Consider the following 25,234-nt stretch of genomic DNA (forward strand, 5'->3'; position numbering starts at 1 on the left):
AAATTCAGAGCAAGAATTAACTATCAGGGGTGCCTGGGTGGCTCAGTGGGTTAAGCCGCTGCCTTCGGCTCAGGTCATGATCTCTGCGTCCTGGGATCGAGTCCCACATCGGGCTCTCTGCTCAGCAGGGAGCCTGCTTCCTCCTCTCTCTCTCTGCCTGCCTCTCTGCCTGCCTGTAATCTCTGTCTGTCAAATAAATAAATAAAATCCTTAAAAAAAAAAAAAAGAATTAACTATCAGTGAAGTACTTTGAAGTGTTCAGCACACAGTAAACACCCAACAAATACTGGATATTTCTTCAAAACTACTTACAATTTCGCTACAAGTACTGTGAAATTATTTAAAAACTAGCTTACCAAAGATTCTTTAGAATAAACTTCTCCTGCCTAAGATGGCAGAGGGTAAATAAGATAAATTCAAAAATAAGTAAACTTACTGTAGCTGCCTTTTTTTTTTTTTTTTTAAGGAGCAAGCAAGTGCACAGAGAGGGGACTGAGGGGCACAGGGAAAGGAAGAGAATCTTAAGCAGGCTCCACACCCAGCACTGAGCGCAATGCAGGGCTCAACCTTACCTCCTGAGCCAAAACGAAGTCGGATGCTTACACTAATGAGCCACCCAGGTGCCCTGTTGACCTTTCATGCTTGCACTATCAGCCCCAAAACTGACTTCAATTGAGCAACCTACTTTTCAAAAATTTACAACTCATTTTTAATACAACCACACAACTGATTAATTGTAGGGAAAGTACTGTATTTCTCAATGGTAGAATAAGCCCAATGTGACTCAAAGATCCATTTTAGTAAACAAATCAATGTACCCTACTATGACTATGGATATTTGCCAATTCTAAGGATATTGCATGTAACACTTCAATTACCAAAGGTGCCAAGTTGTGAACACACTTTTTCATTTTTAAAGCTGATGTAAGGAGGTAGATGGCCAACTATCTTCCAGTTTTGCCCCATCCACCCTAAACAGTTACTGAATAGTTCTTAGATCCATGACAGTTGTTTATGCTGTGGCCCTTGCCTGGATTCTCAGCCTTGGTTATACCTTTCACCTAGCCCACTTATCAGCTTTTAAAATTCAACTCAAGTAGTAGCTTTATACCTAGAGCCAAAAGGTGCAACAATCCAGATGTCCATCAACTACTGAACAGATAAACTGCAGACACATACAACATGGATAAATCTCAAAAACATAGACTTTGCAAATAAAATACATATTGTGTAACTCCATTTATATCAAGTTCTAGAATAACCAAATTTGATCTATGGTGGAAAGAAAACAGTTGTTGCCTCTAGAAGGGATGGAAGCAGGGATTGATTGGTAAGGAACATAGAGGAACTTCCTGGATTGATGGTAATGTTCATTACCTTTGATAGGGATTTGGGTTAAACAGCTGTTAAGCATTTATTAAAACTTGGCAAATATGTATTCACAGTATTTTATCACATATGAATTACACATCAAAAGAAAAAGTGGTAAACAAGTATTAAACTCCTTACTATGACAGGCACAGTAAATACTTAAATGGTGGACCCATGTTTGCAATTTTAAAATAAAAAAAAAATTTTAAGTAGGTTCCACACCCAGTGTGAAGCCCAACACAAGGCTTGAACTCACAACCCTCAGATCAAGACCTGAGCTGAAATCAAGAAGTCTGGATGCTTAACTGACTGAGCCACCCACCTATTGATAGATGGGTATGTGGTAAAGCAAGTTCACTGTAAAATTCAGCATTGCTGTGTGAAAACCTACATAATAAAATGCTGGGGAAACGAAACCTAAAGTGACCACCTTACAGGAACACTTCTCCCAGAGCACACCCAGTTAGTGCCACCCTCTTCTGGGGTCCCAGAACACCCAATAAAAACATTGTACTTCATTTTGTTAGTTTTGCATCTACATCCCAATCCCCCAGAACCATAAAAAACTTGTTAAGTCTGTCTTATTGGTCTTTGCTTAGCAACACGAGGCCACGTACATTGTAGACAGCTGAGATTTGCTGAAGTGATAGTGAACTTCATCACCTAGTTTTCTCATAAACAAAGGCCTTGTACTTCATTGGCTCTTTTTCTTTGGCTGAGTCATTACAACTACTATAACAATCTATCTGACCTAGAACTCACTCATGTGAATCCTTTTAAGTTCTCTTAACTTAAGGGAGGATATTGAAGGCTATTGAGGCAGGATATTGAAGACCTCTCTTCTGGGTTATTCTCTTCTTTCCCAGTCACTTTAAAGACTATCAACTGGTAACTATTCATAGGCTCAGGGCTCAGATTTAATTTATACTCTCTACAGAAGCCAACTGGGTAGCATATTAAGGACAATGTTGCTTCACACCACTCAGTTCTATAGCCAGCTGGATTCCATAAAGACGCCCCATTTCCTCACCATGGCACAATGAATAATGTGCCATTCTATCTTTATGCAATTATGTATTATCCTTATGTATCAGTTTCAATCCCTCTTGGGACTTACAGCAGCCAGACTTTCTGAACTTAAATGTCAACTCCCATCACTCACTAGCCATATATCCCTTGCCCAAGAGATTTTAACTTCTTTGTGCTTCATTTTCCTCACTGCCTCCTCATTTAGAAAAAGGTGGTGGGGGTGGCAGATGGGGAGATGATAATAACAACTTGTATCACCTACTGTCATGACGTTTAATAAGTTACTGCATGTCCACTGCTTAAAACGGTCTCCCAGCTATTAACTATCATTTAATATGCTTACTTCTGAATCACCAATGACAGAAGACTGGTCTTATTATAATATGATGTAACAACTAGACTAACCAATGTGCTAGTTTTACAGTGATATGAAGCCTTTTCTAAGAGTACAATGTAAATCTTGACACGTTGAATAGTTTTTAAGTCAATTAGAAAGTTCTTTTTCCAAAAGTTGCCTTTCACTCACCTCCAAGCATGAGCCCCTTGTCTAAGGGAGGTTTTACACACACACACACACACACACACACACACACACACACACCCTTTCTCATTCTCTAGCTCAGCACACACTGTTAATTTTCTTAACACTCCTTACAAGTTTAATGATTTTATTTTTTAGTCCACTAGATCTGTGAGGGAGGAACCTTATCTATCTTGTTCACTGTTAGATCTCTAACACATGTCTAGAACATAGTAGGCACTCAAATGTATCCTGGATGAACAATGCAGACATTTTAAAGAGTTTTTAACCCACGCCAGATACAAACTGGAGCAATAATGGTTGCAGGCTTCTATTTTAAAGATTGCCCAATTAGGGATTTAGTCTCATTTAAAAATACATGATTCATTAAACATGTAAAATGGCAATGTTTTCTATAAATTATCCCCACCCAAACACGTTAAAAGCTTTGGTAAGAAATATGTTTTCTAAACCATTCATAGCACCCTCCTCCTTTAACTATAAAAGATAAAACATACAACATGCTGTAGGTTTATTTTTATTCAAAAAGTTACTGTCTCAAGACATAAATACAAATCAGAAAACAGTACAATTAGGACAATAGAATGTGGAGGACAACAGGTTAGAGTAATATATAAAACATTTTTAGCTGGTTGAAAACAAAGCTGTAAGAACTGCTTTCACAAAGAAGTACTCCTTTCAAGAGTGAGGAAAAAAAAATCAACTTAGGTTTAAAATCATATATACAGTCCTCTCAGCAGTTCTAGTAAATGCAGTGGTGTGAAAAACAACATAGGCAGTACTTTTTGCACATAACAATATTCGTAGATGGAAAATCTGTTAGACAAGTCTTGTTTCATTTGTTATTAACCATGACTTAATAAAACAATTGTATTGTATCATGATCTTTTAGCTAACCTATGGTTTTTGGCTACCACAGCCCAATGCTTGTTGATTTCTGACTCTAAGAACTGAAAGCCTTTTGGTATTCACCCATCTGAAGATATTCTCGTATTGCAAGCATATTAAGGCATGGAATGATTAAAATAATATACCTCAAGAACTGAGAGACGACTGACAAAAAGATAGATATCCATGTAATATAAGTTAATATTTTGTTTTAAACGATGTCTAGCTGCCTAAGCTTCGCAAAATGAGTTGATGTCAAAATGGCAAGTAGCCACTTTCTGTTTTAAACTAATTTATTTGTGAAAGGACATAAAATGAAGTTTAAAGCTTAGCTTTCAAAGAATATTATGGGTTATGAATTCTATTATCCCATCTAATTTACATACAGAGGAAATGTACTGTAACCTGTTAGAAGTATCTTTAACCTGAAGACTGCTTGCAAAGACAGATAGATAAAACAATATAAAATACAAATTTAAAAATCATTTTAAAGCATGAACACTCATGCTTTTCTATTTTTAAACATTGTTAAACTTTCAATATATTTCTGAAACCTCATAATTTTAAGTTGGAATTTAAAAGTAAGAAAAAACTAAACAAACTGCGCAATTATAAAATCAGCACCAATTTATATATATATATAATTTTATTTAAAATTTAGATCCCTATTCCCACACTCTAATAAGCTGTATAATTTTTGTTTAGAATTTTTCTGCAAACATACTACAATAAGCTTCTTTTATTTGGAGACAAAATACAGTGGCACTACTGGAAGGAATATCACAACATTACATTTTTATCTTAAAGGACAAGCAAACTTTCAGGGTTGATAATGGGATAAGCATGTTTGAGACTGGTTACCTTCTGGCAGTTCACTGCATCTGGATTATTTCTGAAAAGTATAGAGAAGCTCTTGGATTTTAAAAATATCTTAAAATACATTTTAGATGAAAAAATTGTAAAAGTTCTGCTTATAAGTTTACCTTTCTCCACAATTACAATATTTAAAAGAAAGCTTTTGTTGATTGACGTTTAAGCATTTAAATTTAGAATGCTAAAAACAATTCTATCCTATAATTTCAGGGCAGGGGAATAAATTCATCCTTAACTTTGTTTCTTGGATGTAAACAGAAATCCAGCAGAGGTCATCATTACTTAGTACACCCAGTAAATAAATGTGAGAGGATTCATGTCTGTACCAAATGCCTCTTTAGATTGTTATATTTTCTTTAAAAAAAGCATGAAATAATTGATTCAAAAGCCAACTAACAGCGCATAAATAAAATATTTACTTTCTAAGAAAAACTGTAGCTTATCATCAAACTGTTTACTTGTCCTTTACTTTTTTCAGGCAAACAAAACTGCCCCTCAATGCACTTGATCTTGGTAAGCATAAGCATGTCATATTCTCCTTAGAGAAAAATCTGTACAGAATTTCACTGTATCTACCACACTTTATTTTAAAACTTCCTCTTCCACTTAGAAAATGACTTCACCACAGATTTAATTGAGTACTGGTATTAAAACATTGACACCCCAAGAACCTAATGAAAGAGAAAAAAAAAACCTTGTTAAAATTATCATTCATTTCTTTGTAAAATGCATCTGTAAATGTTACATTAATATTTGTTAACATCAAGTTTAATAATGTTAATAAAAAACCACTCTGAAAAACGCCCCTCCCTTCAGATACATAATTCTAAAATTAAAATTACCATGAATATACAATGAAGTAACAATATCAGGCCTAATCAAGATGTTACTTACCTCACAAATACAACTAAGAGCGGGGACCATGTCTCATTTTTATGTTTATTCATACTCCTGATGCCTAGATAATGCCCTAAACCCAGCTACTCAACATTTGTTGAATGAACAAATGTATGTGCTTCTTGACATATACTTCTGGCACAGGGTCAATGGAAAGAGCTTAGCAATGTCTTGCAAACTTGGTCATCTACCCTGTGGAGTGGGTATAGCTTTTTAAAAGGCATTTGAACATGTAGACCAAAAATATCCAAGAACAATAAAAGCATGTAGAAAATTCAGAAAATCTAGTCTGAGTGAATAAAGAGAACTGTAAATTTTAAGAATTTAAATAAGGTGAAATCTGGGCAAAGTAACATATACTGATGACTTTTTATACCACTCCTTTTGGTAAAAGAAGGATAAAATCTAAAAATTATCTGTCACTAACTAAAAGCTATTCAACTAAAATTCTAGCACTTACTATACTAAGTAATATCTTAAAATAATATAATGAGCTAGTAAAAAATGATTATAAAACCAGAGGTTAATGAGCTAAGCAATATTAGGAATGCAAAGCGCCCTTATCTGTAAATGAGATCTCTCAAAGTCACAGAAGTCAGAAATTGTTCTGATCTGAAGGAAGTGAGTATTTTCAGACCAGGAAACAAGTATCTACCTGATTACTTAACAATTCATTACAAGGAGGTTGCCAAGTGTTTGGAATCCCCAGTAATAAGAACAGAGAGGATTAATGTGCCCCACTTCTTACCTGTCATTCACCAAAACCACCACTACTCACCCCTTGTTCTCCCCTACCCTCCAATCAAGTGCAGGGGCCTCCCTTTTTGGTTAGAGTCAGAGATTAGATGTTTAGAAAATATTTCCACCAAAGAAGCCTAGATGATGTTTAAAGGTCCCTTCTAGCCATAATACTCTGTGACTCTGGGTAAGGGAAAGTCTGGTGATGAATGAAAGGATATAATCTTAGCTGGCAACTCTTAGTGTAGAGTGTGGCATGAAGATAAACTTCTCGGAGTGCCTAACCAGAAATCATATGAACAGTTTTTTTCCTGTTTTTTGTACAGACTAGGTTATAAGTAGATTCTTCTACTAGAACCTAAAATTAGCTCCACTACACTAACCCCTTCTTTCACCAAGTTTATACGACAGATAATTCTAATATGAGAATCGCAACACAACATAGAAGAATGACGTCAAGGACACTTTCTGTGCTAATAAACTACACCTGTTTCTGGTGTTAAAAAGTATAAGGTATAAAAAGTATAAATAGCAAGCTTTTGTGTGTTGTGGCAATACTGACCCACTAGAAGCAGAAAGTGATGACTGCTTTAAAATGTATAAATAGTATAAATAGCAAGTATAAATATTTAAAAAGTATAAATAGCAAGCTTTAGTGTGTTGTGGCAATTCTGACCCACTAGCAGCAGAAAGTGAAGATTGCCACAAATAAACCAATATTGTTTCCAAATAAAACTCACTAAAACATCAATCTACTATCTTGTGCATATGTAACCCAAACCTGAGCTGCTCGGAGTTCTTACACTACCACTTCTGAATCATGTGGATATCGTGTTACAAGATATATTTAGATTTAGTAATAACTTAGAGCATCTATACTAGGATGTTTTGGGTTATTTCACTTAGAACTAGAGAATCTTAGAACTGGGTATAAAAGGATTTAAGTCCCAATTTTGTTATTGTTTTGATGACTCACATATCACAGGCTTGAGTAAAAACAGATGTAGACTATTGCTTAAACGATTTTTAGATTTAAAAATGTCCATCATTCTATTTCTTAAGTTACTGTTGAGACAATAGGTAAAGTCTGATGAATATTTTAAAATAAACTAGTATTAAGTTAAATATATATTAACCAATAAATATAAAATAAGTACATACATATGGTCAAAGAGATCTAAAGATACCCGAACCTTCAAAGATTATTGGGCACTCAGTTATGTGACTGCTGCCATCATGTGGTAATACTATAAAACTACAGGAATAGATGCGTGTGTTTATTTTCCTAATTTTAATAGAAGCAGCTACACTACTATCATTTTAGTTATAACATACCATAAAAAATCTATAACAAGTAATTATTAGGTTCCTATCTTTGGCCTCACTCAGATTGTAGTTTTCCTTAAATGCTATCAAAAATACACACACAATTTACATTGCTGTTTCATTATTTTAGAAATCTGAAGAACACCTTTTTGCACATCTAGTAAGTGACTAAGGAAACAAATGCCTCAAGCTTTCCTGACTTTAGGTGACCACATGAAAAAATAAAGAGATCTCTAACTGTCCTTATCAATTCTGACTACAGTTAATCATTTTGATTTCTAAATTACTTTTTTTGGTGTTTCTTATAAATGAGGTCTGATTTTAGTTCTGGAAAGTACAACAGCAGAGACAGCATGAAATTTTTAAGTAAAAAAGGAACTCGGATCAAATTACTATTCTGACACTAGAGTCATAAAACTGAACAAGTCAACGAACCACTTCTTCAGTCCCAAGTGTGCTTGAGTATAAAAGTGAGATACTACCACCTTTCTCACAAGGTTGCTGAGAGGATCAACTAAATCATGCCTAGCACAGCATCAGGCACATTAATCTCTCACATACTAGCTGCCATCCTTTGATTTCAAAGAGACAGTCAAGGTGAACTAGAATACAAACTCCTGGAGGGCAGGGAGAGCACCAAACTGGTTTTAGCACTAAATTCCAGCTCAATAAATTGTCGAATTAATATATTCCATCATAGCTGCTTGAAAAGATTCTTTTACTCCCCATCAGTCATGACCTTCACTTTTTTTTTTTTTTAACGAACCAGAAGATACATACTCCTAGATTATCAGGGAACCATATACTTCAATATGCATGTAAACTATAGACTTATATGAGTAGGCCTAGATCACTTATGCTACTGAGAGTATGGACTGCAGATAAGAATTGACAGCACTTGTTAAGATGCAGAATCTCAGACCACGCTCCAGACTTACTGAAGCAGAATCTTTAATAAGATCTCCAGATGATTCATGGGCACATCCAGAGACTGAGAAACACTTACTTACAGGATCTCAGGGTGGCTTATCCAAAGATTCCTACACCTGCTATCCTACAAAATAGTGTCTTCTGACTCAAACATTATTTATAGAATAAATAATTAACAGAATATGTTGGTGTGAGTTAGTCTGTCAAAAATTTTCGAAGAACTATCTGAAAGCAGATTATGAGGTGAGGAAGGGCAAGGAGAGAATAGTAGAAATTGGGGCATGGGAGGCAAGCCTCAGCCGACGGTCACTCAAGGTAGCAGGTGTTAGGAGGAAGGAGCAGAAATAGGTAGACACTAGAAAGTGAGATGGAAGGGGACTTAACTGGTTTATTCATTTGACAAATAAAACTAAACACCTATTATGCTAGGCAAAACTCAAAATGAAAAAAATCATCACTGCCTGGTACTCCGCTTACTGAGCAAAATGTAGTATCTGTTTCACTGCACAGCTCTGGTAATTATCAAAATAAAAATGTACACGATGTGCTATGAGAGCCAAGAATAAAGCATCTATCTGGAGGGGTCAGCAAAAACTTTACAGAGAGTATCAGAACTATTAAAGGATGAATTCACTAGGATGAAAAGGAAAGGGGCAATTCTGGCAGAGAGAAAAGCTTATTCAAAGTGATAGTGTCGTGAAAGAGTTTAGTATGTCTAAGAGGAACTTTAAGACTTGATATGGTTGGAGAGCAAAATGCATATAAGGAAAAAGCCAAGATTAACTGGCAAAGGACCAAGAACACAAAAGTCTTTGTTCACCACACTGAGAACCCACAATTTTTTCTTAATGGTAATGGCGAAAAAAATCAGTGGAAGATCTAAAACTATGAGGGACAGAACCACTTCTTCATTTTAGAAAGATGACCCCAAAAGAGCTTTAAAGGAGTGCTGTAGCAGCAAGATCAGTCTAACAAATAAATCTAAATGCCTATTATGCTAGGCAGTACTCAAAATGAATAAAATCATCACTGCCTGGTTACTGCAACAGGCCAATTAAAAACTGAAGACAATTTATACCAAGGCATTGTCAGGGACAATACAGCAGAGGGGACAGACAGGAGAGGTACTTAAGAAACAGAACTGACAATACCTAATAATAACCAGTAATCTCAATTACCTTCTCTTTATTACCAAACCTTTATTCAAGTTCTATTTTTTATCATGTCTTCGTATTATGATTTCTCATTCATCCTATCCATCCATAAATGCCAAGGAAATCTTTCTGAAACACAATTCTGATCATGCCACTCCCTCATTCAAACTCAAGCTTACAGGAAAAGTCCAAATTCCTTAACATAACACTCAAGTTCCAGTTGGCCAGGGATTCAAAGGCACTTTCAATCTGTCATCTCCACTGAATCACCCCTCCCATCCTCCTGAAAGCCCTCCTGCTGCCTGACTCCTTTTCTCCTGTCCAGTTGTTTTTAACCACTCTCAAAGTGCTGCCCCAGCTCTTCAATCTCAAATTTAGGGATTGCCTGTACTTTTGATTTTGCAATCCTGGGGTACATTTAAATTGAACGTACTGATTCATCCATAATTGAAGCTGGATCAAAGAAATCAGGTTTCAGTTCTGTTCTTTCTCGTCTGTTCTTTGATGGTGGCTAAGGAAAAAAAAAAGGGGGGGGAAGTTGACAATCGCTATTATCTATAAACCAGACAGCAGCTGAAAATATTAAAATTATTAAGTCTTCATGTGGCATATGTAACTGTGCAAGTATACTTTACAATATTTTAAATACTGTATATTAAAACTATACAATGCATAAAAATACAAAAAGCAAATCATTCACAGGAAATTATTCTGAAAGATGAAAACTAGAAAACTCATTTTTATTTTACTTTAAAAATGCCATTCTCATTTTCCTTTAAAGGTGCCAATTACACTACTCTGAAGAGAAGCCATATTTAATTATTTCTTCCTTTTAAGGAGAATACAGCAAGGTACACTATGAAGTACAATCAGAAGACCTAGCTTATATTAAGTCTCAGCTTTACTGCTGCTTCTTAGTTTTGTCTCCGTGGACAGGCTAACTGTATTAAGTTTCAATATCCTTCACCCTCCTAACCTACTTCACTAAGTTGAATGATATATGTGGCAAGAGGAAATATGCAGAAGCATTTCATGTATCTGATAAAACCTTATTCATATATATATTTAATATGGAAATTTGTCTCAATAATATGGTAATATCAAGTTACTCATGTATTGTTTTGATAATGGCAAATAAATGGAAAATAAGGTGGATATGATACCTCATTTAAGAGAAAGCAAATATATATTTTATATAGTCCTAAATTAATATGAAAATCTACCATCTTAAACTAAGAGTTAACACCCTCTTCAACCCTACCCTCTCCTCAATCCCTTCTCATATACCAAAATACCTGGCAACTATTTTATTTAATCTTTTTTTGCAAAACTTACTTTTCATAGCAGGTATTTCCTTGAATTCCAACTTAATTTCCAAAGTATCTTAAACGAAAATCTGACCGAAATTATTAAAGTTTCTTACCAAGTCTATATCCATGGTGTCAAAATCCATTCCTTCGTTAAGATCTTCAATCCTCCCTTCTGAGGACATCATGACATCTTCAACAATCGGCTCTTCATCATCTTCCATTAGGCTTGTACCACGCCGACTAGAGAAATATAAAAACAAAGTCAAGATCTGAACCAATGTTGTGACTATTAATATACTGGCAGCAACTATGTAGCTCTCTATATTGAAGTGTAATGGAAAATGATGAAATTAAAGGTAAGGGAAAATGATTAGGCATTGATCATGTCATCAATGATGTCAAAACCCCAATGTTCACTTGTCTAAAAATGCTAGGAGCTTTTATTCTACATTACTTCAATACATTTAGCTTGACAGTTCTGATATCCCACATAAAAGTTCAATGAGAATTTCCCACATGGGAACAGACAAGATACCTCAAATCCTTTTTGAAAGTAGGCAGGGTACAAATTAATAAACAAATATAAAACAGAGACCAAAGAAATGACATTTTCAGAATACATATATTTTCACTAATATACATTAGTTTTACCCATCATTCACTCATTCACTCGGTACCTAATTTGTACCAGGTACTCACTCACTTAACTCATTCACACAGTGCCTACTATATGCCAGGCTTCTTTTATGTCCTACGAACGGGAAAAAAAGGTAAGTGAGACATGGTTCCTGCCCTCAAGGAGCTCACAGTCTACTATGGGAAAACAAAGATAATTGTTACAAAATGTGACAAATATTACAAGAGAGGTATGTATCAAGTGCTATAAAAACTACTGAAAGAAGAAATTAATTCTGCTTCAGGTAGAAATGAGCAACACTTAGGCTGAAACTTGGATTCTGTGTCCTATGAAACTCAAAACTAAGATATATGTGGAGAAGTAAAAATAAAAACTTAACACCATAAATGCTGTATGTTATCACATAATTTTAAGGCATAAACTCAGATTTCAAGTTCATAAATTAGCCCAGATCAGCCTGAAGGAAGTCAATGTAATAGTGAAACTGAAGGTAACCAGTTGCCCAGTTTGCCCAATACTGCCTTCTTTCTCATTCATTTAACTCTTCTCACCACTATCAAAATAAATTACTTACAATTTAAACAACACAATGTTGAGTTCTTAAAAAAATAATATAAAGATACCAAGACATGATGTTTAACCCACACAATCTGAACAAACATGTTAACAATGGTCCCTGTTTTCTAAGAGTTCTGGAGAGTAAATGGCAATTTTACTCTATTTGGTAGAGGCAACAATGAAGGAAGTATGTGTACTTTGTGGACCATGTTACAGAAAACCTGAAGTCCATTCTGCATCTCATCTGGAGTGGAAGATATGTGATAGAAACTATAAAAATACAAAGAGATACTTGGAAGTATTTTCAGTTATAGAGCAGATACCATTACAGAAAAATCATTGTAAAACAAAATTTTTTTAAAGTGTCAGGCAAAAATCACTTGTGGCACAACAACCAAAAGAATCTTATGTAATAATTATTTAAATAGGAGAGTCTCTTTCAGTCACCTCGGGAAGTTTATCTCTAATGGGAATTAAACTACAAACAAAAGAATAATGATAAATGGTACTGAATAATGAGATGCTATGGAAGATCTTAGGGACTAGCAGAAAATTTTCACGGGAGAGGTAAGGACCAAATGACTGTATAGTAGAATTCCAGAATGGCTGAATTGGTGACGGGCTGGAAGCTAAAAATTAGCTTGTTGAATTTGGAATGAAATAAGGATATATTACAGGGAAATGTGGTCACAGAAACAGAGAAGAGGGAACAGAACCAAGTCATAATATAGATGATGACCATATCAGACAAGTTAGGATCCAAATCTATAGATTTAATAGAGTGTACTTTATCTGTAGAGGTTCATAAGAACAGTATAGAAATAACTAAAGCAAATTTTAATAGGTTACCATACATATGGCAAATAATCATTTCTTAAAAAAAAAGGTGAAATTCTCATTATTTAAAAACCAACAAAATAAAACATAAATTTTAAATAGGTAACAATTACTATCTCCCAGTATTAAAACATGTGCTACATTATGTTACAAATATAAAGCTTCTGAACTCAAAACTTAAATAATCAGAATCATATGTTTCCTTTTTTGTACTAATCACCAAAAGACTGCTTTTCTGCCATCTCTCCTAGACCGAAGCTAATATTCATAAAAGTCTCATACAGATTCCAGTAAAAAACAAAGTATTTGAAAGTCAAACTACAATTTTTTGCATTGGACATTTATTCATTCAATGAACATTTAACTTAGCACTTTTTATGTGCCAAGCACCAACAGGCAACAAGGTGGTCCCTGCCCTTAAGGAGCTCACAGTCTAGAAAAGGGATAAATTCATAAACAAATATTAATAATACAATGTGGTAAGTGCTACAAGAAATATGAACATACATAGTGTTAATGGGAGCACAGATGACCACAGCTTCACTTAAGGTGACACCTGAGCTTATTCTTTTACAACGATTTTACCAAGAAATGGGGGATAGGATACTAAATGTAGGCAGGGGTCATATTTTGAGCGATCTTGCATGCCATGAGCTAAATAGTTTGGACTTTATCCTGTAGGCAATGGGGACCATGGGAAGGTTTAAGTCAAAGAGTTACATGACCAGATTCTTATTCTACAATAGTCATTTTTGATGGCAGTGTGAATGATGGAGTAGTGGTGGGGAGTGAGGGGAGGGGTTTGGTGAGAGGATAAATGGGAGATTTGAGGGAAGAAAACAAGTTAGAAAGCTAATACAATGGTTCAGATGAGGGATGAGGACCTAAACTAAGCTGGGGAATCAATTAAGATGTAACAAAAGGGGATTTTTAGCTATAATTCTGTGTACCAAAATAAACAAGGATTCAAATTTAAACTTTTTCCAACAGATCAACCTAAGATTGGTCCTTTAACTAACTAGTGAATATTTAACTTTCAAAGTTTTCTTCTGTTGGAAAGACCAAATTTTAGTTCCTTGATTATTTCAGCTAACTCTAGAGAGTCTGCTGAAATTTTTAGGCAAGGCACACATCAAAATATGTTAAAATGAATTAGTGAACTTCCTAGACTCAGACAATAAGGCACTCTCACTTACATGGCATGCTGAAGATTAGTTCGTAGTTTAACATAGCTCACTGCTGCTCTCTCCTGCTGTTGCCTTGCTTCCTCGTGTTGTCTTTGAGCTAACATCCATGTTACCTGCGTGCTTCAAGGAGAATTTTATTCTTCTTTTAACTTAACTTTTTTCTATGTAATTAATAAAGTTGCAATACAGAAAATGATCAAATGTACTTACTTATAATCCAGAGGAGTTTGATGATGTTCAGTCTGCATGGGATAGACACTCATGAAGCTATCCTCAGGTCGTAATCTTTTGGGCTCTCTCATAATCGTTGAGGTGAGTTGTGGTGTCTGCATCATAACTGGGGTGTGCAGTGTTTGTTCTCTGCTTAACCACATACTGTCACTACTACTGCTTTCTTCAGCTAAAAAAGAGAAAATTAATCGCAATAAAGTTCAGTCACTAACTCTGACTAACCAGATGTCTAATACAACCTACTCTGATCAACAAACATCTGGTTACCTTCCATATGCTAGTGCTTGAAACAGGGGGATGTATACCAAGGTATGTAAGGTGTGATCCCTGTCCTTGGAGACAAGGAAAACACAGGCAATGACAACACAGTGTGGTAGTGCTACAAGAGAGGGCAGCACAGGGAGAATGGGAGCAATGGAAAGGAGCAGAAACAACTCCCCAAAAGTGACTTCTAATTAGTGTAGATACTGTATAAACAGTGACATTTTTCAGGCAGGGAGAAGAAAAAAAGCAAAAACGCCGAGGCATGAAACTGCAATGACTGAACCATATTAATTTGCTGGTATTCAGCAGTTTTTGACCTACAAAAATGGCAACTTCATATGGTTCAAACAAAGAGTGTGGTACTCCTAGGTTAAGCAGCGAAGGGTAAGGCTGAAAAAAAAGGACAGGAATCAATTTACACAAAGTCTTATAAGCTGTGCTAAGGTGATGGGAACTACTGCCGAAGGTTTTATGGAAGGAAACAATGTGGAAGTTACATGTCAAAGGTGGCAGTGTGGAAGGTGGACTTAAGAACATGAAGACTAGTGAGCAAACAGGCCAGTTAGGAGGCTAATTGTATAGCCCAGGTGAGTTAGAGGTGGGAACAGGAATGAATATAATGGAAGAATAATTCCTAGTTTACAGGATGCTCGCCAACTCCAAAGGGAGCACAAATCCATATACACATTAAGCACTGGACCAAAAACACCAGATTTCATACCTGCAAAAGCTATTTGTTTTCAAATCTGTAGATGCTGCCATGATTAACAGAAGACAAATTCACATGCAAGTATTACTGAATTCATAGTGATTTTTAAAAAAAGATTTATTTGAGAGAGAGAGAGAGAGACACAGACAGACAGACAGACAGTAAGAGAGAGCATGACAGGGGAGAAGGTCAGAGGGAGAAGCAGACTCCCTGTGGAGCTGGGAGCCTGATGTGGGACTCGATCCTGAGACTCTGGGATCATGACCTGAGTTGATGGCAGTGGCTTAACCAACTGAGCTACCCGGGCGCCCTCAGTAATTTTTTTTAAAACACTGATTTGGGAGGTGAAGGTGATAGCACTTGATGACTGACTGAATATGAGTTTGCAGGAAAACTATTTTATTAGAAGATTATACATGTGCACACAGATGTGTTTTTAAAGAAAAGAGTGGACAGGAAAATGTACTAGTACCTCATTAGGTGCCAGATAGATAAGACATAAATTTCACAATCTGTAATATAATTATATCAGCCCTTAAGTTCTACTGTGTTTAGGCTCCAATTTTGCCTTCAACATTGCCCTGAACTAAAAGAAAAAAAAATGCCCTGAAATGATCAGTCTGTCAGCATCATTCTTCCTTCTTCTAACTTACTAATGCCCCAATTTCTATGGTTTTCTCCAAAAACCTAAACAAAGAATATGGGCTCTTTCTGTAAAAGCTGAACTACCAGGTTTGATAATCTATCTTCAAGATATTATATAAATACCAATTCATTTGTTCTCCATGTAGTCTAAGGAAAAGGAGAAAATTGATGGCCAGCATAAATCTTCAACAATTAACTATTTGTTCAGAAGAGAAATACAGTGATGTGCAGGAAACATCATCTTTTAATCAGATAACTTTTGGACTTAAGTCTAAGGTTGTATTAGTTTTAAGTTTATGCAGGGTTTTTTTTTTGAAGATTTTATTAATTTATTTGAAACAGAGAGACAGCAAGAGAAAGAGCACAAGTGGGGGAGTGGGAGAGAGAGAGGAAGATGCTCCTGCTGAGAAGGGAGCCTGATGCGGGACGTGATCACAGGACCTGGGATCCTGACCTGAGCTGAAGGCAGATGCTTAACCGAATGAGCCACCCAGGTGCCCCAGTTTATGCATTTATATTATTGGACAAGAGATATAACCATTACTCTATGGGACAATCAAGTATTGAACACTATATACTTGATATGTAGCAATTAGAAAATATGGCCCCCAAATCTTTGACACACCTCACATTAAGAGGTGGACAATTATGTCCCATCCCTTTGAAGCTAGGCCCTGACTGCTTGATCAAGAGAATATGGTGGAAATTATGCTGAACCAGTTTCTGGCCTTAAAAACCTGGCAGCTTCTACTTCTCTCTTCAGACACTTGCTATTGGGAGCCCAGTAACATGCTGTGAGAAAGCGAAAAGCCATATGGAGAGGTCACATGTAGGTGTTCTGGCAGCAGACAATCCTACTAAAGCCCAAGCTAATAGCTAGTACCAGATAAGTAAAGGTGCCTCCATAGGATTTGTCACCAGCCTTTGAGTCTTCCTAGCTGAGGTATCAGACATGATGTCCCTGATATGTCCTAAGTTTTGGGGTAGTCTGTTATTCAGCATTAACTGAAATTTTGGCAATTATGTTAATTTGTTTAGAAGTTCCAAAGGAGGGGCGCCTGGATGGCTCAGTCTTTAAGTGTCCACCTTTGGCTCGGGTCATGATCCCAGGGTCCTGGGATTGAGCCCCGCATCGGACTCCCTGCTTGGCAGGAAGCTTGCTTTCCCTCTCCCACTTCCCCTGCTCATGTACCTGCTCTCTCTCTCTCTCGCTCGCTCGCTGTCAAATAAATAAAATGTTTAAAAAAAATAAGTTTCAAAGGAGAGTGAAAAAGTCCCCAGGCCCATTACAAACCAACCCTACAGTGCTAGGAGTTCAAGAGACTGAAATGTCATATTGCATTCCTACTTCTAGGATTACAGAAAGAAATCTTTATCAAGTTCTTCATGATAAATGACCTTTTCCCAGAAATTCAGAAGTCAGAACCTCCCTGAATCTGTTGTTCCACACTTAAACTAGATAATCTGATCTCTTAAGTGACAACTAGCTCTATAATGCTGAGTTCATATCCCTATGCATATATAGTATGGCATACTAATTAAAAAGCAGAAGTTCCAGAGTGAGACTGCCTAGCCACTGAATAGCTGTGTGATCTATGTAAGTTACTTAACCTCTTTGTGCTGGTTTTCTTATCTGAAAAATAAGGACATACCTGAAGAGTTATGAGAACTGAGTTTATGTATATAAAATGCTTAAAACACAAACTTACACATAACTGGACACACTGTGCAAGGTATTATTTAACAACACATATCTCAAATGTGAACTTACTGACAATTCAGTTGGTAAATGTAAGGGGTAAGTATAAAGAGAAATGAACCATGTTCTTACTGAGTGCAAGTTGCATGCCTTCAACTACTTTCCGTTTTCCTGTAGATGGTTTTGACTTTTTACTTCGCACAGTTGACCCCCGACTGCTGATTCCACTAATGACTGACATGGTATCATCATCACCACCAGCTAGCAAAGAATTTCGGTAAGACATCAGAGGAAGCCACACATCTTCTCTTCGGAGTGACATCTGAAAGGTCATGAACTTTTCCAAGTAAACATACCTTAAAAAGAAGTAGAAACCTTTAATACATAAAACTGCCACAACTCTCTTTCCTCCTTTTTATTTATTCCTCCTAATGATCTTAATGTTCACATGCCATATAGAACATACAATGATTTTATTAGAATTAAACAAAAAGTAAATTAGAATGAAACAAAACAAACATTTCCTCAAAGCATATAGTAACAAATGAAGGTGTTAACATTTTCTTTCCTAATATGTCTCTGTTCTATCTTAATTTTACAGGTCTTCTGATAGAAGAACAAACCCAAGTCACATTTCTGGAAAGAAGACTAATTTAAAATCATGCAATTTGGGTTCTAGTACCAATTCCACCAACCCCTAGCTGTGTAAGTATGGGCACATTACTTCACAATTCAAACTCAGCTTCATTAGTACCCTGACGAGCACTTCTGTAGCTGTCAAGAGTCTTCATTAAATGAAATAATCCAGAGCATTTAAGCTTAGTATTTGTCAAGCATCCACTATGTCACTATGTCTCTGGCACTGGGGATTGGTACAAAAATGAGTTAAGATATGGCCTCTATCTGCAAAAAAGTTTCAGCCTGATGGAAGTCACGTATTTGCCCTTGGATGCAAGTATCACAAGGATTCTATGGGTTACATGTAATGTAGCAATCAAAATTCAACTAACATTTGTGTGATTACTTATGTGTTAGTTATTTTTCTCTTGGGATCTTTAACTTTATTCTTATAATCCTGTGAGAGAGACATTTTCCTTGTTTGACAGATGAGGAAGCAAAAGATAAGAATGAGAAAGCAATATAACCATGATTCAAATCCCAGGCTTCTGACACTAAGAGTTCAGTGCTTTATTGTCTAAATTATGCTTCAAATACACGAACACAATTTTTGTCAACCAACTACAAAAAGTGCAACCCAAGTAATCTGTTGTCATAATTATGACTAATTCTAATCAATTCAAAAGCACCAGTTTTGAACACCATTAAAGAGAAAGGATAAGATGAATTCGTTACAAAGATTTTACTTGGTGTTAGCTCAGTATTTCTTTATTTTATTTCAGCTACACACAGTAGTACAGTACTCCTCCTCAAAGTGTGGACTTTAAACTGGCTGTCAGTCTAAAAACTGTAACCAATCTGTGACAAGATATGGAGCTTGAGCCAAAATACACTCACTGGTAGAAAGATTTTTAAGTATGTATCTACCACAGAGCTTAACTGAACATTCCAGATAAGGAGCCCTCCCTGATGCTACCTCCCGCTGAAGCTATTTGTCCTCTTCCCTGCCACAAAGACTACCACTAACTTGAACTTATAACCCCACACAAACTTTCATATTTTTAACATATTTTTTCTCAATTTTTGATTTAAATTCCAGTTAACATACAGTGTAACATTAGTTTCAGGTTTAGAATTTAGGTTTTCAACACTTCCACAGAACAGCCAGGGCTCATCACAAGTGCCCTCCCTAAGACCTATTTAACTCATCCCCTCACCCACCTCCCCTCAAGTAACCATTAGTTTGCTCTCTATAGTAAAGAGTCTATTTCTTGGTTTGCCTCTTGTTTCTTCCCATGTTTGTTTTGTTTCTTAAATTTCACATGAGTGAAATCATAATATACTTTTGACATATATTTGTCTATAAACATTATAGAACAGTTTTATACTTTGCTTTTTGTACTCAACATGATGTTTTAAAATTCTAACCATTTTTGGAAGAGTGGCATCAGCTAATGTCATTGTATTAATCATTTTCCAACATGTAAGTCTATCAAATCAACATGTTGTTCACCTTAAAATTATACAATGTTATATAGGTCAACCATATTTCAGTAAACTTAGGGAAAAATTTTTAAAGATGAATAAGATCGGAGGATATAACATGATTATAACTGATGATGCTGTATTATTATAACACTGCATAATTGAAATTTGCTAAAAGAAAGCTTAAGTATTCTAAAAAAAAAAAAAAAAGCCAGAATAAGTATGTGAGGTTTTGGATGTGTTAATAACTTGATCAGGGAGATCCTCTCATAATATATACATATATGAAATCATCATGTTGTACACTTTAAATATATTACAATTTTATTTGTCAATTATACCACAATAAAGCTGGAAAAATTTTTTTAACATTTTAAAGACAGAATAATCAATTTGGATGTGTGACTCTTGTTTCAAAGCCAATTCAATCAAACTGTAGAAATAAAAGTCATTTATGACATGAAACTACCATAAATTTGAAGAATGACTCAGTGTTTAAAAACATTAAGGAATTATATTTACTTTGAAAAAAACCTAACCATTTTGACTGCTCATGATATTCCACTGTACAAAACTCTATTGATCTCATTTTCTAATTAACAGATGTTGTTCTGAGCTTTCCTCTACCCAAACAATGCAATGGTCAAATTCTTTTATGGTTCTCCATGTACTCACATGTAAGAGTTCCTCTAGGGTATCTACCTATGAACAGAATTACCAGATCATGAGATAGGGAGAATCTTAAACTTTACTAGACATTGCCAAATAGCTCCACAAAGTGGTCTTATACAATTTTATAGTCACCAACAATATATAAAAGTTTCTTGCTGGGGCACCTGGGTGGCTCAGTGGGTTAAGCCTCTGCCTTCAGCTCAGGTCATGATCTCAGGGTCCTGGGATCGAGCCCCACATTGGGCTCTCTGCTCAGCGGGGAGCCTGCTTCCCCCTCTCTGCCTGCCTGCCTCTCTGCCTACTTGTGATCTCACTCTCTTTCAAATAAATAAAATAAAATAAAATAAAAAAATAAATAAAAGTTTCTTGCTTCACATCTTTGGCAACACTTCAGACTATCAAGATGCCTTAACTTTTGCTAATCTGCTAGGTGAGAAATGGTTTTTCAATGTTTTAATTTATATTTCTCTGATTAACAGTGTTAACATTAGTTCTTAATTGGGATAAATTTATATATAATAAAATGCATAAAATGCACAGAACATTAAGAGTACAGTTGGCTCATTTTGCAAATAAATGCAGTAATATAATCCACACACCTATCAAGATAAAGAATAGTCCTACAAAACACCTTATGTTCCTTTTCCCATTCGATATCCCAAACTTAGAGTATTCACTATTGTGATTTCTATCACCAGAGATTAGTTTTGTCTGCTTCAGAATTTCATGTAAAATGTATACAGTCTTTAAATGCAAAATATTGGTAGACTTTCAGAAGCGGTACATATACTAGGAGTTATTCATATTCTCCTGCCCTTTTATACCTCAAACAGGGGAGTGAATTTTGAGTTTAATTCCATTAGTTGGGTTCTCTTAGAAGTAAGTCACCATTTTAGGATACTACACTAGAAAAGAATTCTAACTGGTCTGCTGAGGATAAGACTAGTAGTTAAAGCAAAAAAGATAAAAAGGAAACCTACTTTTCCAGGGCACTCACAGCTCAGCACAGAGACTAAGATGCTCCTGGATGAACTACCAATATTACTGTCCGTTAAAGGTTCCCTCCTTCATTAGACTAAGTGAAGAATGCAGAGAAGGATACATAAAGCATTCAAGTTACACCTCTAAAGCCACAACTACACTGTGAGGGGAACACACAGAATTAAAAAGGAGTATTATGCATAAGATATAGTTATAATCCTTAAATCATAAATTTTCTGAAGCATAAATTTTTTGTGCATTAATGTAATCCTGAATTCTAATCTGTGTGTGCGCGCAGAAAGGAGAAAAACCGAGTATAACAATTCATCTTTAAGAATTTCAAAACAAAATTAAATACAATTATTTTTAGCAAATACATACACCGTTCTTTTGTCTTGTCGGAGTAGTTTAGAAGAAAATTCACTCAAAATATCAAGAAATGCCAAATTTAAAGGTGGATGGCTCTCTCCTTGTGGGTTAGGCTCTTTAAAAGCAAATTCTATGCCATCTCTGCAACAGTAACAAAGAGAAAAACATTAAAAAGACTACAATACAAATTTGGTAACTTGGGAAATTTCTCTCTACAGTTTTATTCCACTACTAAGATACTTCCTCTGTTATGTATTTAATCTGAGGAATAAAGAAAATGAGGCTACAGTGTGAGAATGAGCAAATATATTTACATTTTATGTCACTATTACTTTAAAGCAAAACAAAAACACACAGAGGTACACACATACACACAGAAGCCTTTACTCTGAATGTGGTTTGGTGTATCTACTTTCCTTCCTTGGTTCTCTTCTCCATAGAAAATAGCCCAAATTCTCTCATGTAATGATCAATACATTTTCTATATTTTTCAAGACATAAAAGGAAAACTAACTTAAAAATAATTATTAAAAACTATTTGTAGTGACCCATGAAAGAGTACATTTAAAACTTAAACTTCACTCAGGGCCTATTTTAACTATATTTACTTAATAATAAATACCTCTAATCAAGACAACAACCCAATAGTATCTTCTTATACTATACTGAAAATTAACTGTGTAAAAAAAAAAAAATCCAGATGAAACTGGAAAGAAGGAAGGTTACGCCATGAAGAAAACAATATATTACCTTCCCAAAATAATCACTAATCACTAAATGTGTGGTCCTTAAATATTACCTATTATCATCCAATGTATTAAGAGGCATAAAAAGGAATTTGAGACTTTCAGAGCAACGTGAAAGGAGAGAGTAAACTGAAGTTGGGGAAGGTATGGAACTAACTTAAAGAGCAGGAAAACATCTGCAGGGAGACAATTAACACTTTTATAATTAAGTAAGAAGTATGTGATGCCTGGGTCGCTCAGTTGGTTAAGCGTCTGCCTTTGGCTCAGATCATGATCCCAAGGGTCCTGGGATAAGTCCCACATTGGGCTCCTTGCTCAGCAGGAAGCCTGCTCTTTCTCTTTCTCTGATAAATAAATAAAATCTTTAAAAAAAATAAGTCAGGAGTAAAAGAGACACAGATCGAACAAGAGACCTTTCATAAAATTGGTTGGCTCAGAGGCTAAGCTCTTCATCCAGAATTAAGAAATTATCTGTGTGTTGGTTATGTTAAAACTCTAAAATATGCTCATTATGTGAAAGTATGATTATCAGTAAATTACATGCCCCAAATAAAATCAGATCATTTCCAGTATTGATAAGGCAAAGAATATATGTATACAGAAAGGTGGCTGTGGCTCAAAACATGGGAAAAGGTCACTACAAAATAGAAAACAGAACCAGAAAGAGAAAAACTGCATCAAGTCTCAAAAATTTCTCTACCTAGCAGTGAGATTATAATAAAAGCTGTTAAAAGAGATTTTATAATACCTAATAAATATGTGTTTCTTCACATCACTTATAAAGATTTTGTATTGCTTTAATTAAAGCAAAGACTTTCTATAAAAGAAGTTTTAGTCCCAACACATGTGTTAATGGAGATAACATTATTACTGGTTCTCAAGAAAGGATATATGCCAGAGATGTGGAAAAAAAAAAAATAACGTATCAACTGAGTTTGGTTATTCTAAACAAAAGAATACAAAAAAATTTCATGATTAAAAAAGAGGAGAGCTGAATAAAATATTTGGAGATTACTTGTGTAGCATAGCAATGGCCTCTCTTGTTTTCAATTGATCAAGTCCAAAAGTTAACGCAAAACGTCGAGCAAGCTCTTTTATGCCGCTAAATGTTGAGGATGATCTATCAAAATTATAGCCGTTTTCTTGTATCATTTCATTAAAAAGCTATTTGGAAAGAAAGAAAGCATGTTAAAGAAGTTTTGTTATAATTACAGATTACTAACATCTTTTAAGAATCCCTTATTCTCTACTTTAAAATACAGCAGATGCTCATAAATGAGGCATTTCCTTTTATTCTAAAACTTGGATTTTTAAAGATCCCATGATACAAATGAACAAAACCACAGTCCTTTATATATTCTGACCAGAGGTAGTTATGGACATTAGACACTCTTAAGGTTATGGCACAACTCTGTTGGGCTGGTGTTAACTGGATCTTAAAACAGCATATAAAAATATAAAGAAAAAAGAAACCCACCCAACTATTAGGCAACTATGCTGTTACTCTATGTTTACATAATGCATTTTCACATCAAGAACTTCTATCATAAATAAGCGCAACAAAATACAATTTTTCAACTACCAAAGAGCCAAGGTTTTTAACAGACAATGGCTACTACTGCTAAGAATATTACACAATGAGCACTCTGACCTCGTAGAAACAAAAACGGAGATAACCTTTCTACGGGAGAATCTGTACTGGAAGCTGTAAAAACTCTCATGTCCTTTGACTAAGCAATTCTAATTACTGACTCAAAGGAATTATAATAATTATTTGTGCATGATACATAAGTACAAAAATGTTTTAGTGTTATCTGTAATAGCAAGGATGGTAAAAGACCTCAACATTGAACAAGAGATCTTGGTTAAATCATGGTCCCTCTATAAAATGTAGTACTATACAGTCATTAAAAATGCTCAAGGAAGTATTTAATTGCATGAAGGCAGTATGGTTTTATAACATGAAAAATTCAGGCTTGCAAAATAGCATGCCCAATATGGTTTAGTTTCTATAAAACTTAAGATTTCATATAGGCATAAAAAAAGACAGGCTATTAACAACTAAAAATGTATTTAAGTGAAAAACAAGAATAAGTTGTATTTTTTTCTAGTTCTTGTATTTTCTAAATGTTCTACAGCAAAAGTCTATTATTTTATAGGATACGATTTAAATGTTACCTTTCAAAACCTTTTAAATTTTATTAACTTTAATTAGGAATATCTAAGTATGCAAATGGAACTAAGAGTTTTAACACCTAGATTTCTTAAAAACAAGAAAACTTATGACATTGAAATAGGTTAGGTTATATTCTGCATGCATTTGGTCTCCAAAGACAGAAGTATATTAAGCATATGATTTTTATGCAACTAAACCTACCTCACCACTGTCAAAATGAAAATGAGTATTGCAGTTTGATTATTAAGATTGATAAATGGTCATTAAAATAAGTATGAAAATGAAAAAAAGTAAAATTCACTTGAACCCTACCAGAGCAAGTTAGCCACAGCTAAAATTTTGGTGATTATTTTTCCAGATAGA

General features: G+C 35.1%; 1 protein-coding gene across 6 annotated transcripts in view; it reads right to left on the reverse strand.

The window, feature by feature from the left end:
- Positions 1–3,442: 3,442 nt before the first annotated feature.
- The window catches only part of STAG2 (stromal antigen 2), a 141,215-nt gene continuing 119,423 nt past the window's right edge, over positions 3,443–25,234 (reverse strand). For 5 of the 6 annotated variants that reach the window (XM_004762025.2, XM_004762026.3, XM_004762024.3 and 2 more), the window contains 8 exons: positions 23,711–23,859; positions 21,962–22,090; positions 17,957–18,180; positions 14,487–14,676; positions 14,286–14,396; positions 11,171–11,297; positions 10,181–10,258; positions 3,443–5,373 (listed from right to left, as the gene is read on the reverse strand). In XM_004762025.2, coding sequence (XP_004762082.1) covers positions 5,350–5,373; positions 10,181–10,258; positions 11,171–11,297; positions 14,286–14,396; positions 14,487–14,676; positions 17,957–18,180; positions 21,962–22,090; positions 23,711–23,859 — 1,032 coding nt within the window. In that variant the 3' untranslated portion in view covers positions 3,443–5,349. The remainder of the gene's footprint in view (positions 5,374–10,180; positions 10,259–11,170; positions 11,298–14,285; positions 14,397–14,486; positions 14,677–17,956; positions 18,181–21,961; positions 22,091–23,710; positions 23,860–25,234) is intronic. The other variant, XM_013061226.2, reaches the window with a different exon arrangement.

The sequence above is a fragment of the Mustela putorius genome, unplaced genomic scaffold, assembly GCF_011764305.1.
Source record: "Mustela putorius furo isolate JIRA1106 unplaced genomic scaffold, ASM1176430v1.1 tig00003901_pilon_pilon_pilon, whole genome shotgun sequence".
Lineage (NCBI taxonomy): Eukaryota > Metazoa > Chordata > Mammalia > Carnivora > Mustelidae > Mustela > Mustela putorius.